At 32.8% G+C, this 17,370-nt stretch overlaps 2 protein-coding genes across 5 annotated transcripts in view; one reads left to right on the top strand and one right to left on the bottom strand.

Moving 5' to 3' along the window:
• Positions 1-2,196: 2,196 nt before the first annotated feature.
• LOC134252063 (IgGFc-binding protein-like) lies at positions 2,197-3,518 on the top strand. Its single transcript, XM_062734504.1, has one exon. The coding sequence runs from the start codon at positions 2,229-2,231 to the stop codon at positions 3,516-3,518; it is 1,290 nt and encodes a 429-aa protein (XP_062590488.1). The 5' UTR covers positions 2,197-2,228.
• Positions 3,519-6,447: 2,929 nt separating this feature from the next.
• Positions 6,448-17,370, bottom strand: part of LOC134252061 (IgGFc-binding protein-like) — a 28,053-nt gene continuing 17,130 nt past the window's right edge. The window contains exons 1-5 of one of the 4 annotated variants that reach the window (XM_062734500.1): positions 11,194-11,267; positions 10,580-10,634; positions 9,768-9,881; positions 9,458-9,571; positions 6,448-7,798 (exon numbers count right to left, since the gene is read on the bottom strand). In XM_062734500.1, the coding sequence (XP_062590484.1) occupies positions 6,537-7,798; positions 9,458-9,571; positions 9,768-9,881; positions 10,580-10,634; positions 11,194-11,226 (1,578 nt within the window). In that variant the 5' untranslated portion in view covers positions 11,227-11,267 and the 3' untranslated portion in view covers positions 6,448-6,536. Of the gene's footprint in view, positions 7,799-9,457; positions 9,572-9,767; positions 9,882-10,579; positions 10,635-11,193; positions 11,268-17,370 lie in introns of those variants that run through there. The other 3 variants (XM_062734502.1, XM_062734501.1, XM_062734503.1) reach the window with 3 other exon arrangements.

The following is a 17,370-nucleotide window of genomic DNA, read 5'->3' as shown; positions in this document are numbered from 1 at the left end:
CCCACTAAACATTTAAAAATATGTATATTTTTGATTTGTATGATAAACGTTGAATAAAGAAGGGTTTAGTGGCTTATCAAATATTGATACAGCTGTGCAGTAAATTTACCAATCATATTTTGCTGGTAATTATAAAAATACAGAGTAAATGCAACACTTGACCTGAACCATAGTAAACTATAGTCATGTTCTTTAAGTCGATTCTCTGCCTGTTTCTGGTAAGTTTTTTGAAATTATTTTTATTTCATTTATATCCTCAAACTTTATTCAACTAAATTATTTTTAAAAAATAATTTAGTACATATTAAAAAAAATACATAATAATAGAATTTCAGAAAATAGAAAAATCAGTGTGTTTTTTTTATTTTTAGATCCAAAAATGAAAAAAAAATCATAAAAGAAGCAGAATTCAATTTTTTTAATAAATATCAATAGAAAACAAAACAAAACAAGGTCGTACATACACAATAGATAAGACATATTTATTATTGGAAAAGTAAAATAGTTATTTATCAATTGGAATATCTGTTAACTATTCACTAGTTGTGGTTATACTTTTGGTAAGTCGTTCGAGCAAGTTAAGATGATTATTTTTTTTTATACGTATTGCTATAGTAATAAATGTTCGCTAATCTTTTGTAGTGATAAATGTTCGCTAATCTATTGTCATAATTAAAAAATAGATTTTTCCTCATTTTCTTTTTAGGTATATCTGGTAGTATCTGCCATAGCAGCAGAGAATCCGTGGGAGAAGAAGGGTAAAACTAAAAATGATATATGAAATTAATCCTGTAATCCAACTGAATATTCATTAAAAGGGTTATTGTCAGAACAAATAAATATTATCCTAATTTTACATTGTCTTTCACTAATTAGCAATATTCAATTGCCAATCAGTAAATAACTAATTAACTTTTTTTTAATTTCAAATATAATTTTAAAAAAAAGTTCCTCGTGATATCTTTAAATTGCATCAGGAAGACGTGAATACTGCGTCCGTAATAGGAGAATTTGCTACAAAGGAAAGTTATGTACCAGACCAGACACGTCACGATATTGTAAATGTCGGTCCCGGTGGGGAGGACCAGATTGTCGTCAGAAATTAAGTAAGGGTTGTTGTATTATTACTTTGAAGCCATTTGTCACATTTAAGTATACAAGGATTTTTTTTTTTACATTATCAATTGTTCACAGGCAGCATGTTATTGGAGAGTCAGACAAGTTTTCCTTTGGGTACATATGTTTACTTTTACTTCAGATGTCTAAGAAATTAATTGTTTGACAAAAGAGATTATATAAACTTTTCCATCGTCAAATTTCCTTAAGTATTTAGTAATATTGTAAGCAAATCTAGACATCACGGAGTCATATTTTGGCTGCCCTCTTTAAAACTAATTGTTAGGCTTTTTAAAATAAATTTGACTAAATTTTCTAACTACTTGAACAATACATAGGAAGAATATGGAGATAACGAACAGTGTTATGTCAGCCTGACATGTTAACAGGGGATGTATACTCCTCCAAAGAATCCGATCTTATGCCCTCCTTAATCAGATTTGAATTATTCTTAGATATTATTTTAAAATCTATCAATATCCGTTCTACCGGTATTTCATTTTTACTACCATCAGGAAAATAATATTATTTTCAGTGAAATAACATTTAAGTTTCTACTAATGTGAAAGAAACTAAAGGAAATATTCATTTCTTTGCTTTCATAATCATTTATTTCTTTTAATCTTAATCTTTAATATTTGGTAAGATCATAATCTTGATCTTTTTTTAAAAATTATTTTAAGGTAAAGAACCTGCGTGTCAATCAATGCCGTGTCAAAATGGAGGGACGTGCACCAATACAGACAAGTCATACACGTGCACGTGTAACGAAGGTTGGACTGGGCAGGATTGTTCAAGTTAGTTTAATATGCCTCATGATGTAAATCTTTGAGGATTTTGTCACTTTAAAAATCCATAAAGGATAATACTTAACAAGTTACAGATTTTATGTAAACCTTTCATTTAACATTTTAATTTATGAGCATTTTCATACCAGGACATCTTTTCTCACTTACCAAAAAGAGGAATAATCATTTTCTGAAACAATCTAAGAACGTGTACTTTTTTCTTCAGTATGTTTTGTTTTTGTTTTTGTTTTTTTTTTTTTTTGAATCATATGAAAATCACTCTTTGCAGATTTTGAAGGCGTTTTTAATTACGAGTACGCATTGATGATCATGTTGAATCACTATTACGCATTCAACGAATCTTCACTGATTTACATGACAACAAATACCTCTGCAACCATAGAAATCTCGACCTCAAACAATCTAGAACCCTCTCTGAAGTCAGCCATTGATCGAACCTTGTTCTTTGCCTCGCAACTGAAAGTTGCCCTGCCACCTGAAATGCAAAGCGTCTCCTTCCAGAAAGAGTCAAAAGCCGTGAAAATTCGCTCAACTAAACCCCTTGCTGTTGTTCTCTTTGACAACAATTATTCACAATCCAACGACGGTACTCTGATTTCTCCAGTAGAAAAACTCAGCACTCGGTATTTGGTAGTTTCTTCTGAACCTCGTTTTGCCAAACATCCGGTTTACGCCAGTTTGTTTGGAGTAGCTGCATTGGAGGACGACACATTAGTGACGATAAACTTTAAATTGGGCAATAATTCAATGCCTCTAACTATCAACGGGCAAAACTACAGCGATTCAGACACCTTCGAAATCTCCCTGGAGAATTTGGAGACTCTACAAATGGAGCACAGCGCTGATCTCTCGGGGACCTTGGTCGAGTCTTCTAAACCTGTAGCAGTGTTTTCTGGAAACAGATGCAACATGTATACAGAATCGATCAGATGTAGTCATTTTCTTGAACAAATGACTCCGACAACAAACTGGGGAGATTTACATATTGTTCCTCCTGACTTTAATAGTGATGGAACACTCGTGAGCTTAATGACCGACCAGCCATCGGCTGAACCTACGGTCGTTAGCGTAGGTCGTTGGAGTACGCAATTAATACAAGTTCTTCCCAGAGTACCGTTTGTATTTCCTTTAAGAGCAAATGAATCAGCCCACATCACCGGCCGTGTGTTCGTTACCAGCTTTGTGAAAGGAAGTAAGAACAATCCAAATTCCAGTTCTCCATATATGGTTACAATTCCAGATATCATTCAGTCAAAGAGTCAGTATATAATCCCAATTCCTGAAGGTTACTTAACCAACTACGTCACGATTATGATCATAAGAGAAAACATAAAAGCTGATCTTCTTCTGAATGGGCAAGCTATAGACGAAGGAAAGATTCGGTTTGAAAGTGTGTTGCCGATAAATTTCTTCATGAGCTACACCATACTGACCTTGGAAGTCTCTCCTGGTATACTGAACATAACGAGCACTTCAGGATCAAGGTTCGGACTGGTTGTCTTTGGCTATCGGTATCTCGATTCCTACGGGTTTGCAGGCAACGTTCCTTCGCGTTACAATTGTTCCAGCAATAGTTTTTATAGTTGTGAATAAACGAAATTTCTTCATGTTATTATGAATATTAAAGTGATGTAAGTCATCATATGCACTTTGAGTTTTTTTTTAGTTTAAAACACCCTGACTAAATCCTTTCTTTTAAAATCCTTTTTTCTATAACATGTTTTATTTAGATCATGTCCCATACGCTTCGTCATTTGAAATAGAATATTTCAGTTTGAGGTAATAAATAGGCCATAAGAGTGAATAATAGCATGTACATTTTGTTGTACCACATTGACTTCGATGAGCATAGTTCACTGTTGTTAAATAAAAATATCGCTGAGTGTAATTGCATAAAAATAATTTAGAAATGGTAGTCTTAGAAATATAAAAAAAGATAATTTTTTCACAGATTTTTTTAATTTAAACTTGTCATCAAGTTTACTGTGAAATCACAAAAATGTTTGAGGGGTCAAATTTCATGGTTTTAGGAAAATATATTGGTTCATATGAATTTAATTTCGTGGTTGAAGAATTGTTCAGTAGAAAAATGTATGTTAAAAGCTACATTTCGTAGTGGACATACATTCTTGAGTCTCTTTATACCTTGAAAACAATGAAAATTATCCCCCACGAAAATTAGATATTTCACAGTATACTACTTTGCTTTTGAAAAAAAAATTGAAATTAATTTTAGACTTAAATTTTTCACTCACACTCAAGAAATATTTTGTAATATATGATTATGTTTTAAACTGATAATGTTTTAATATGTTCATGATTTAGGAAAAATGATTGCAAAAACAAGGCAAAGTCGGATTGGAACTTTAAATAAATTTTTAAAATATTTCAACACCTCCGCTGTTAGTTTTATCCAATTATTCTTTACCTCACAGGGGAAATAATTTTCTATTGATGAACAAAAGCGAGTCTGACTACTGATGAATAAGTTATATACAAGGGTAATAATAAAAATTAAATAAATTTCTTGTGTGCAATGCACATTGAAAACATGACTTAAAATATTAAACATGTAAGAAATTTTGCTAATTTTGAAACTCAAATTGACCATTTTTGCAAGTTACTTAACATTAACTAGAAAATTAATTATAGTGGTGGAATAGGATATTATACCTATAAATCAAAATTAGAAAGTTTAAATCATGTAAAGGTAAAGAAAAAATTTAAAATAAATTTAAAAGTTATGTTAATTAAATTCAATATTCAACGAGAACTATGACTGACTTATGGTATTATAAGAATTCAAAGTTTAAAATTTAAAGCCCTTTTCGCAAAAAATCTTAACTCAAAGATTAACATTTGACAATGCAATATTCTGTTTTAGAAAGATATTAATTTTTTCCTTAAAATATTATTTACAGTTTAATGAAGCATGTGAAGATAGTGAACAGTATTCAAGACCAAAAGTCCATCTAACAATACAAAATAGGAGCAGAGCAAACACGGACTTCCAAAACATTAGAGGTGGGATCAGGAACTAGAATGCGTGATAAACGCTTGATTGCAAAATCTATTCTTGAATGCTAGTAGAAAGTAGATCAATTTCCTTTTATTAGTTCGGAATTGTCCTGACGAACTGGATATTTACTTGTCCAATTAATCGATTATATATCAGTTTGAATATACATGTACATGTATGTACTTAATTGACAAGACTTTTGGTTTTTTTTTTAACGTATTCAGAAAATCAAAGGCAGTACATTTATAAATCAAATACTTCACGTGGCTGTTAACGTTGATTGCATCTGATCCAGTTTTTTTTATAAATCAATTCCATTCCTTTGTGTTTTGTGTCCTTTTTTTAATGGTAGTTTTCTTGTAATTAAAACTGAAATGCATCTACACTTTTGTTGCAATATGGATACAAAGCATCAGTTTGTCAACGAGGAAATCTTTTTAATACTAATTTCAGAATAATTGTATAGAGAATCACAATTGTTTAATTAAATTAGGTAATTTTGTTTATGACCTTTCACAAGATTATTAAGTAAAAATTTCGAATGCCGTCCTAAGTAAAGGAAGTTGACGATAGTTATCATTTCATCCTAATGTTTTGTTGGTAGATGCTAGTAACTTTTTACGTCTAAAATATCGAAATTTGAAAAGATGTGTCAGACTCTTTGGTATCATGGAACTCAAGCTTTGTGTGATATGGTTCTAAGTATCCTTTATTGTAAGTTTTCTGGTATATATCGAATCGTGGCAATAATTATCAGTCAGGATTTATCATGTATTAGTAATATGTCATCGATACAACTGAATGTCGAATGAAGGCAACAGTAAGTGTTTTATTCTTCTCATCTTCCTCTTATTTTATAATAAAATATAATAAAAATTCATTGCCCATTGCACATAAGAGGTTAAATTAACCTTTGAAGGTTGATATTCAGATGTTTATCTCAGTTACTAGTATTTGTAGACTTCTTCGCTTTTTCTCATCAATAGAGACCTGCATGTTTCTCTTGTGCGTGAAAACGTAATAGGATAAAGCTCCCATAGTTGAATTAATTTTTATTTATGTACGTATTTTAAAATTTATAATATCATTACATTCTGGGTGAAAAATTATTTTCAAGGACAATATTATTCTTCCAAATGTAAAAAGTATCATTTTGACCACAAGCTTAAGTCAAATGTCTATGAAAAATTATCAAGCATGATCGAGTTGATTTTCGTAAGTCTAAGACTATCATTTGTAAATAATTCCTATGGACTCTCACTAAGTTATATCTGTTATTAATGTTCAGAGAATTAGAAAAAGGTTAATATGAAAGTAAAACAGAATTTGCCATTCTACACTTTTATGCGCCTATCTATTTTCCGAAAACTTGATATACATGTGTAAATCAAAATCGAGTTGACAAAACGAATGGGACATGATTTTGAAAAAAAAAACATATGAAAAGGAATTTAAAAAAAAATTCAGTCGGAATGTTTTTAACTTAAAATAAAACGCACTGCGTTTGAAGATTTGCATCAGTTTAATATTCATGATAACATGAAGATTTCTTTTTCACAAAAATGAAAATGATTGTTGGAACAATTTTATTATCAAGGAACACTGTTGGCTGCAAATCCGTAGGAATCGAAATACCGATAGCCAAAGACCACCAGTCCGAACTTTGATCCTGAAGTGGACATTATGTCCAACATACCAGGAGAGACTTCCAAGGTCAGGATGGAGACATCATCATTGTATTCGAACCGAATCTTTCCTTCTTCTACCGCTTGCCCATTTAGACGAAGATAAGATTTTATGTTTCCTTCGGTCGTAATCGTGACGTAGTTGGTCAAGTAGCCTTCAGGGATTGGGATGAGATACTGACTCTTGGATTGAACAGTATTCGGAATCGTAACCATGTATGGAGAACCGGCATTGGGTTTGTTTATGTTTCCTTTCGCAAAGCTGGACACGAACACACGGCCGGAAATGAAAGCTGATTCGTTCGCCTTTAAAGAAAACTGATACGGTGCTCGGGGAAGAACGTTTATTGTTTGCGAACTATCACCTACTCTAATAGTTGTAGGTTCAGTCGATGACTGGTCGGTCATTAAGCTCACCAGAGTACCATCACTGCTGAAATCAGCTGGTACAATATATGAAGATCCCCAGTCCGCTGTCGGGATCATTTGTTCCAGAAAATGACTACATCTGATCGATTCTGGAAACATGTTGCATCTGTTTCCAGAAAACACTGCTACAGGTTTAGAAGACTCGACTAAGGTTCCCGAGAGATCGGTGCTATGTTCCATTTGCAGAGTCTCCAAATTGTTCAGGGATATTTCGAAGGTGTCTGAATCGCTGTAGTTTTGTCCGTTGATAGTCAGAGGCATTGAATTATTGCCCAGTTTAAAGTTTATCGTCACTAATGTTTCGTCCTCCAATGCAGCTACACCAAACAAACTGGCGTAAACCGGGTGTCTGGCAAAGCGAGGTTCAGAAGAAGCTACCAAATACCGAGTTTTGAGTTTTTTTACTGGAGAAATCAGAGTACCGTCGTTGGATTGTAAATAGTTGTTGTCAAAGAGAACAACAGAAAGGGGCTCTGTTGAGCGAATTTTCACTGCTTTTAACTCTTTCTGGAAGGAGATGCTTTGCATTTCAGGAGGCAGAGCAACTTTTAGTTCCGAGGCAAAAAACAAGGTTTGATCAATGGCTGTTTTCAGAGAGGGCTCTAGATTGTTTGAGGTCGAGATTTCTATGGTTGCTGAGGTACTCGTTGTCATGTAAATCAGTGAGGATTCAGTGGATGCGTAAAAGTGATTCAACATTATCATCAACGCGTACTCGTACTTAAAAACGCCATCAAAATCTGCAAGGAGTGAGTTAATTAAATTACTATTTTATTTTCATATGAATCAAAGACAACAGCAAACTGAGGAAAATGCTTATCTTTAAACAGTTAATGAAAAGATGTTAAATCTAACAATCATTACCTTTATAGCAGTTTTAGAGAAATGTTCAAGAGGTTTTTTTTTAACATTAGCCTTTATAAATCCAAATAACAATTTAGCATAACTAAGCACTGAAGTCAAAAACTGACATTGGCCAACGAAAATATATGGAGATAGTACTTAGTATTCAAGATCAAAAGTCCATAAAACAATACAGAATTGGTGCAGAGTAAACAGGGACCCCCGAAACATCAGAGGTGGGATCTGGACCCATGGAGGAGTGAGTCTCCCCTGCCGATCGGACACACCCGCCGTTTGCTCATTGTCGTGATCGGGACATAACGGAAAAAAATTGTCATCAATTCTGTATTTAGATAATTGAATAACAATTAGTATGATAAACGTCAGTCGGCGTTTGACTCATGATAAATTGTATTTCCTGAAAAGGTAATTGTATGGACCATAAAACATACGAAATAATGACTTGAAACGAGACTGCTGATATTCTTGTTTCATCAAATTGTTTCTCAACAATTCACCTCCCCTTAGAAATTGTTCGAATGTAGCGCGTACTCTTGCGTATTGAATCAACTGAAATACATAAACTCCTTATGCAGATATTGAAAGTATATTGCTGTCTAAGTAAGGGAATGTGACGATAGAAAAGTTTAAGTCATCATGTTTATTATATAGCTTGGTTGTTAGAGTACCATTAACGTCTTTTTCAAGTAAAATAACCAAATATGAAACAGATGTGTCAGACTCTTTGATATCTTTTACCTCAAGCTCAAAAGGATATATCGTATCGACATAAGAATGGAAGTTACCATTGTTCATTGACAATACCTCGTCGATATATCTAAATGTCGAGTTGAAAACCACAGCAAGTGTTTTCTTCTTTCCAACGTAGATTTTGGACAAATTCTGAATCATGTGAATAGAAAAAAAAGGTCTGCTAATAAGGGGGCACAGTTGGTACCCATGGGAATCCCAATAGCGACTTTGAGGACCTGCTCTCCAAACACAACAAAGTTGTTGTCAATCAGAAACTCAAGCATCTTTCTGATGTCAACTTCAGAGTACTTGTGTGTACAATCAGAATGTTTTCAGCAAAATGATTTTGCAAATGACCAATGAAAAGGTAAGTACATTTATGAGTTCCATTTTTATTTAAAAAGCAGTTGGCAATGATATATTTTTTTTAAAATCTGGACTTAATTTAATTTATCGTTGGAAATGGTTGTCTATAAAGTAGAAAAGTCGTACGTTTTTAAGCTGTTGATATTGGTAAAATCTTGTGCTTTTAAAATACAATTTATATAATGAGCCACAAACGAAAACAATGTTGTTATCTGATTTGTCAGCAGTCTAAACATTGGATGCAATTTAGTTTTACCAATAATATTTATAACAGTGAATTCAAATATTCACAAACCAGGTTGCTTTCTTAGCGTTATTTTCTGATCGTGTTTTTGATCTTAAAAACTTATATGATAATACTAAGTGGATGTAAGTATACATTTTAAGTGACACAATGCATGAAAATTTACATAATGAATCCCATTAATTAATATTACTTGAACAATCCTGTCCACTCCAACCTTCGTTACACGTGCACGTGTATGACGTGTCAGTATTGGTGCACGTCCCTCCATTTTGACACGGCATCGACTGGCACGCAGGAATTTTAACTTAAAAAGAATAAAAAGATTTCGTAAACAAATAAAAATTTTATCTCCACTTTGCGGCTCAATTTTAAACTTCAAATGTCATTCTAAAAATCTACTTTTGGATAATATAGTAACAATTCTAGAATAATGTAAAATATAAGACTCTACCCTCATTCTTGATCTCATCACTGCATGATTTGAAAAAAAAATAACTTACTTGAACAATCCTGTCCACTCCAACCTTCGTTACACGTGCACGTGTATGACGTGTCTGTATTGGTGCACGTCCCTCCATTTTGACACGGCATCGACTGACAAGGAAGTTCTTTACCTTCAAAAGAATTTTGATTTTTTATTAACGAATAAAGTTTACCACCGTGTAATACTAGTAAATATAAGATAAAGCACATGTATACTAGTACTCGAGTCCAAGTAGTCAAATTCGGTATCTAAAAAAACCCACAAAAAACAAAAGAGGTAACAATTGGTTTGAAACAGGTGAGTCAACGTTATTTTTTAACAAGAACATTATACGACCATGCTGATTTTAAAACAAGTTTGTTGAAATCCCTGTAAAATAAACCTATCTGTCAGTAGTTTGCATCGGTTTAAATATTGATTGTACTTGGAGCCTGCTTTGGGGCATCATATGCTATAGATAGGTGATATCGGGATACGAGATTTCATAATCAAGGAAAGATGACGATGAAAAAAAAATAGTCATCTTGCTTAATTAGTTGTTAGAAACATGTACCAAAAATTTAGAAACTCAAACGAAAATTTATTAAGCCATTTACTGTTTATTATTGTTTAGTTTAATTGACTATACCATTCCTTACGGACTAATCACGTCACCCTGATGCTTATTTTAGCAATAAGAGATAAGTATAATTTTCTCTGCCAATAAACCTTTTCTTTTAATGCTTCAATTCTACATGAGAATAGATAAATCTATTTATGTTGTGTTTACACAATTTGAATTTAATCAATGTTCAGTTGAATTATGGGATAATTTATTTGAATTTTAACCCTTCTTCCTCCAAGGATTCCTTGCTGTCGATATGACTGACACTACCACAAATACCTGAAAAAAGGAGGAAATAAGTTTCAATAACATGTATGACAATACGTTAGAGAAAATTTACCAGTATATCTCTTTCTTCTCCCCCATGGCACCTAATCCCACCTCTGATGTTTCGGAGAACCGTGTTTGCTCTGCTTCTATTTTGTATTGTTTAATGGACTTTTGAGCTTGAATACTGTTCATTTTTCCGTATATTTCATTTTTAAATTAATTACAAGAAAGACTTAGTACCTAGAATACATCGGTAAAAGCTAGATAGTTTACAAAAAACTCCTTAAAAATAAAATTACTTTTCCAATAACAATTTTATTTGTGTTTGAATGCCATTTTTGTTTTGGTTTTGCTACCTTACTAGTATTTTACTATTAATTTAATATTTTTACAATTTGCCTTTTTATTTTAAATCCAAACGTTTGAAATTAAGTATAGAAACCGATTTTTCTATTTTCATATTTCTTTTTCTGATATATTTGAACTAATTTCATTTTAAAAAATTAATGCCAAATAATTTTTTTTACAACTGATTTTATTTAAGTTAGATTAGAATGTTATAACTTACCATAAACAGGCGTAGAAACAACTTGAAGGACATGATTACGGCTCAAAGTGGAGTGTCATGATTATCCCATACTTTTATAATCACCAACAAAAAATAATTTGGTTAATATATTGCACAGCTGTATCAATCTGGAATGAGCCACGAAACCTAAAAAGATCACACCTTCCTTATGATAATTTAATTTTGCTAAATGTGAAAAAATAATATATTTTTGAATGATAAGTAGAAAAGGCCAATTATTTCTAGAATTATTTTTTGAAATTGGAAACATCTTGTCTCTGAATGTTTATAACGAAAAACAACACGGTATGCATCCGATTAATTGGTACCAAACTTTAAACTGATCCTTTGCAAGTTTTAAATGAACAATTTGAAAACAGTTCAATTTTTTAATCAAGGCACACATAAGTCGGACTCCTGGAAATTCCAGATATTCCAGAAGGGGGATCAGATGCCTCATGAACACTATATATGTTTTGTTCGAGTGAAGGGAAGTATATGAATGATGTTTTTCAGAAATGTTCGATTTTCATATAGAATGTGTTCAGATCCCCCTCCCCCTTTTTTGACAAATGAAACAGATTTCACGGTTACGTTTCTATCATTTAAGCGTTAAAGAAGAATGGAGACTTGACCCATTCATGTTCAACATTTATTTTTATGGCTCTAGTAAACACATTTTCCACTAAATATGTTCAACTGTCAACTTTGAAAAAAATATTGTCAAATGATAAGTCGTTCAATAAAATAAAAAACAGTACTAAAATGTTTTGAAGATGACATTACTGAGAACATGATTTTAGAAAATATAACTTTTCCGTGAATTTTGAAAATTGAGAAACATATTATCGGGGCGGGGAACAATATGTATAAAACAACTCAGTCAACAAAATACGATCCATGCAGGGACCGATTTTATTGGGAAATACTATCTAATATCTAATACATCAGTACATAAAATGAAACTGACAAAATAAATGGTTGTTTGCATGAAAAAAAAATTAACGCCCCATGTTAGGTTCGAACCAAAAACGTCTCGAGTCCAGTGCAGTGTACAGGTAGCCCAACTTACTGAGCTATCACCGCTACAAGCACCACAATAACACATTTGGATTTTGTTGGGAAAAGTTCGTTTTTCGTGGTCTCTGGGTCTTCTCTCCATCTTTTAAAAAAGTATACTCGTTTCTTTGAATTAAAATACACACAAATGACGTTTCAAAATCATGGCGAGAAGACCCAGAGATAGAATATTTTTAGAAAAACGTGTTTAAAAATGTACCATTTTGTACCAAATGTCTGATCTGGCCAATTTTCAAGTTATTTTTTAGCAAATCAAAGCTCAATTTCGGGAAAATATTTTCCTTTCCTGTTGCACAGGAACCCAATAAATAAAAAGAATGTTAAAATTTCATGTGACATGTCGAAAAAAAAGGTAGGGTTTCAATTAGGCTAATTTTTGGCCCATGATGAATTTCAAATTAATTCCTTTAATTATGTCTAGTAATGTTTCCTCTCTCATATTTTATAATTTATTTGCAAAACCAACCTATACTAGTCACGTGACCAAGGGAAATCTAAAGGGTCCCTCTAAAAGCGTCCAAGAGCGTTATGAAGATTTATTACTTGTAGAAGACTATTCATTGTGAAAAACTAAAGAAAGATTAACCATATATCATCAGGGAACATGGGACAGGGCTGAAGTAACACAAAAAGTTAACTAATTTAATATTTTTTGGAAAAAGAACTTCTGCAATTGTAGCCATAGGAATTCAATGGAAATTGTGTACGTTTTCTTATTAGACATCTTTGCTCCCTAAAATAACATAAAAAAGGTATGAAAAACAATCAGTTATAAATAAAGAAAAACTTTCAATATTACGATATATCATATAATGAGACAAATCATTTAATATATAACGGTGCTTGCGACCCATACATATTCTTACAAGTATAAAGTAGAAAAAAAGACCTCTACGCATTATAAGTAAGTACATCGATTTAATAGTACATGTATTTCGTTTAGATTGACACAAAGGAAGTGTAAAAATCTCTTATCAATAAATTGTATTCAATACTAAAAATATTTTTTTCGATAAAAATAACTGATTCTGTTAGTGTACACTGAACACAGGCATTAACCATAATTTATATGTACTTATTTTATTTTATTTATAGATATTGGATGCATAATCTAAGATGTGTCTTTCATCAAAATTCATTTTATATTCATTCATTTGAATTCTAAAGATATATACTTTGATTCCATGTCTTTACCCATTTTTGTGTGAAACGTATCTTAATTTTTTTTCAAAATGTTTTTGTAATCGCATGTACATGTGCCCCTTTGAACTTGCACAATTCACCCTTGATCAAGGTGTAAAGTATTAATTCTTATGTTCTTCCGTAAAAAGGATATGAACAGGACATGTTTGCACAGACAGATGGACGAGGTGATTCCTATACATACCCCCAAACTTTGTTGGTGGCGGGTATAATGATAAGACCACTTGTTATATGGGCAGTAGATTTAAGGCAAATCAAGGCACAAACTGCATCATCAACATCTTGTAAAATTCAAATTCACGTTAAGTTAAGTTGATAATTAAGTTGAAAGGAGCTGGTTACTAAAAACAGAAAAAATACATGTATTTAATCTGTGAAACGGCAACATACCCAAATCAAGAAACTTTGAACTTGATTTGCATTAAACAATTAATATTGTTTACTGTGAAACAATAATTCTGACCTTGGTTTTTATATATTGAAACTACCGTCTCTAGTGTCAAAGTTTTTGGTTTTCCTCACAGACACACAGGCATGTTATAATATAATCAAGTATTTTTCTTTCATGTTTAATATCATCGTATGATTTTAATACAGGTATAAAAGGACAAGCCAGTACTAAATAGTAAAACCCCACTCTGTTTGACTCTCATGAATCAATTTCACAATAACATGGCATACCTAAACGAAGAGTGTACTAAAATTTCAAGAATCTGCAATGAGTATTCGCTGAGAAAACCCTGACGGAAATTGGTACATACAAACACACAGATAAACAGAAAACTGACTTTGTATTCATACAAAAATAATTGCCACCCTTTGACCTGCAAAAGAACCCCAATCATCCATTATGAGTAGTTGCCGAAAATATGCGAAGAAAATTTGTTACAGACAGACACACAGACAGCCAGACAGAAATACAAGGGTAAAGAAGTATTCCCCAGAGCAAGGGTCGATTTCCTAGTAATCTCTTTGATTGACTGGACAATGTTATAAATGTGTATGATTCACTTTAAGTGTTTAAATAAAAAATAACCAGGACTCAACAGATTGCAAAATTTGCAAAGTCATTAGTATTTAAGTGTGTGTTGCATCGCGAACCACAACCATATTTCAGTATAATCTTTCTGTACATATAAGTAATTAATTATCAAATTATGGTTTTGGTTCAGAATGCAACACGTGGTGTACTAGAAGGTTAAACATCATAACCCTCCAACATTTTCCCATATACTCAATGTTAAAGCGGTTGAGGGTACCATACTTTGATCATTTATTCCAATATAATCCTAACTTTTTTCTCCCAAAATAAATACATAGCACAAAATTAGACATGTTGAAAATAATGGAAGTAAGTTTAAAATTGTTGGCAATCTAATTTCATTTTTCACAAAAAACATGGGCCAAAAAACAGCCTTGTGGAAACCTCTCCTTTCACTTTTCAATTACGCCTAGATTCCTGCCGAATGCAAATCAAAAGTGCCCTAGTTCTTTGATTCAGGTAGGGATAATAGTTACTTGGGAATGGACCTGCTCCATAAATTTTAATCGGGACGCCGACACCATGGGTGTAGCATAAGCTCGTCTCGACTTCATTTATTCGTATTTTTGGTGACTTGCAGTAATTTGAACAGGGAATGGGCCAGTGCATGCTATTTTCCATTTGAATAGTGAATTATGTTCTAACTTCTGGCCTGGGTGCCATAAAACTTAGATAAGCTCACTTTTGACCTCAGTCTCACTTTTACCAAAAAGCCCTGTTGGTAAAGGTAAGAAATAGTCCATATTATGATTCATAAAAAGAAATTAATTTCTGTATTTATAACCACTTCTATTGCCATCTAATGTACTTGTATTAACATACATTTAATGTTCTGTTAATGGATGAATGCTTATAATGTAGTCCTCATTTAGTTTCTTAATTTCTTGTTTACAGGTGGTTCTGCATTTAAAGAGAGACGGATCAGTAATACAGGGCTATTCTGTTAGTTTCACTGACCACTGCAACGTCATTTGTTATACCTTCAAAAATTTGTTCCTATACAAATCTTTACGAAGGAAAGTCTAACATTTCTAATGTTTGCTGAGCGAGCATATAAAAAACGATATTTGACCCCTTACATCACAGAATGGGTGGAGCTTAATCTCGTTTTTACTCTTTGGTGTTCAACAGTGACAGACCTGACGTTACATTATGGAAGACAGAACAAAATATATGTATGTCAAATAAAAAAGAAATGAAAGGTATAACAAAAGATTTATTGACTGAGTAGTCGAGCAAATAAATTTTGTTGACCCTCGAACCAAACTGTCTGCCTTTGGCCTATCGGCCCAGGCAGACAGTTCAATTCGTTTTTGCGTGGGTCTGACAAAATGCATGTTGCCTGACTACTCAGTCAATAAATGTATAAAATTGGAATTTTAACATGTACAGAAGTAAAACTGTCTTTGAAGTTAAATCGAATTATACTTAACATTTACAGTGTAGAAGTTGTTTTGAAAAAATAGCCCCAACCAATTCATGTGGGTTCTATCAAATCATATGGCATGCTACATAATTGAAATAACAGTATGTACACCACAGAAATACAGTTTTACACCTAGAGAATGTGATCCAATGTAGCACACTGTTGTTTCTCCAGTAAAGTAGTTTATTTCTTGTTCATAGAAACCAGACACAAATACTTTATTTACAAACATTTTATAACTTAAATAGTTTGACAATTAATAAATGAATTGAAAAAAACCAACTATCACATTCACATTTTAGACAAAAATAAGGTTAAAAGTGCCTCCATATATGTACCTATAATTTATATTTAGTTTAAACGCTTGCATGTGTGTCCATTTGTAAATTAAGTTTTTATTAATGTTAAACATGAAGTCGAGATACTCAGTAATGATATCCTAATTAATGTTTACGTTGACGTTTACTGGGCGGCGGTTCGGGGGAATCTTTCTCTAGGTGAGCCTCTTTAATTCGTTTTTATATCTTTGAGAGTCCGCGGGCACCAGAGTACGGAGAACACACAACTCTGTATATTCTCTCAGGGTCCGCAGGGATCCTCTCACAGTCCATTGGGACCAAAAGACGGAGCACAGACAACTCTGTATGTTCTCCTCTCAGAATCCGCGGGACCAGAAGACGGAGCTTAGACAACTCTGTATGTTCTCATGTCAGAATCCGCAGAGAACAGAAAACGGAGAACACACAACTCTGTATGTTCTCCTGTCAGAGTCCGCAGGGACCAGAAGACAGAGTACAGACAACTTTGTATTGTAATATGCATAGGGGTTGGACTTTAGAATATTGCATATTAATTAATCACAGGCTGATGGTGGAGTGTTTTTAAGTGAAGTAAAGAAGCATCCAGTTGTAAATTTATTAGAAATGTTTTATTGTTCATGTTATTTCATTATCTTATTGTTTACCTGAATTATTGATGCAATACACATTGTACTTCGACATTGTTATCTAAACAAATGCTGTTTTTGTATTACTAGACGAGCTAGCGAGATATTGTTGAACAGGCAGTATGGGACAGTGATACTAAGATGTTATATGTCAGTTTTTCATCATTATCTACCATATTACGACTGTAATTTACTTATTGTATACCGGGAAATTTTCGCCCCTTTCGTCCTCGTCGGAAGTGGGCGAATATAAAACGGGGAGAATTCAAAGTATACAGTAGAATACCTTAAACAAAAATATTTCCGGGCGAATTTAAAACGGGGCAAACTTGTTTCCGAATATGAAAGGGCGAAAATAACACGGGGCGAAAATAACCCTGAGTAGAGTACTTATTTCAGCATTATCACATGTGTTGTAAATTAGGCGCTTGCCATCTTTCTTTCGAAGGAAGTATAGTCATGTGACATAAACATTGTCGT

This window comes from Saccostrea cucullata, unplaced genomic scaffold (assembly GCF_032062105.1).
Source record: "Saccostrea cucullata isolate Sc308-1 unplaced genomic scaffold, CSIRO_AGI_Scuc_v1 ctg3615, whole genome shotgun sequence".
In the NCBI taxonomy this organism is placed as follows: Eukaryota; Metazoa; Mollusca; class Bivalvia; order Ostreida; family Ostreidae; genus Saccostrea; species Saccostrea cuccullata.
The sequence above is the reverse complement of the archived record's forward strand: the minus strand, read 5'-3'. Positions and strand labels throughout refer to the sequence as shown.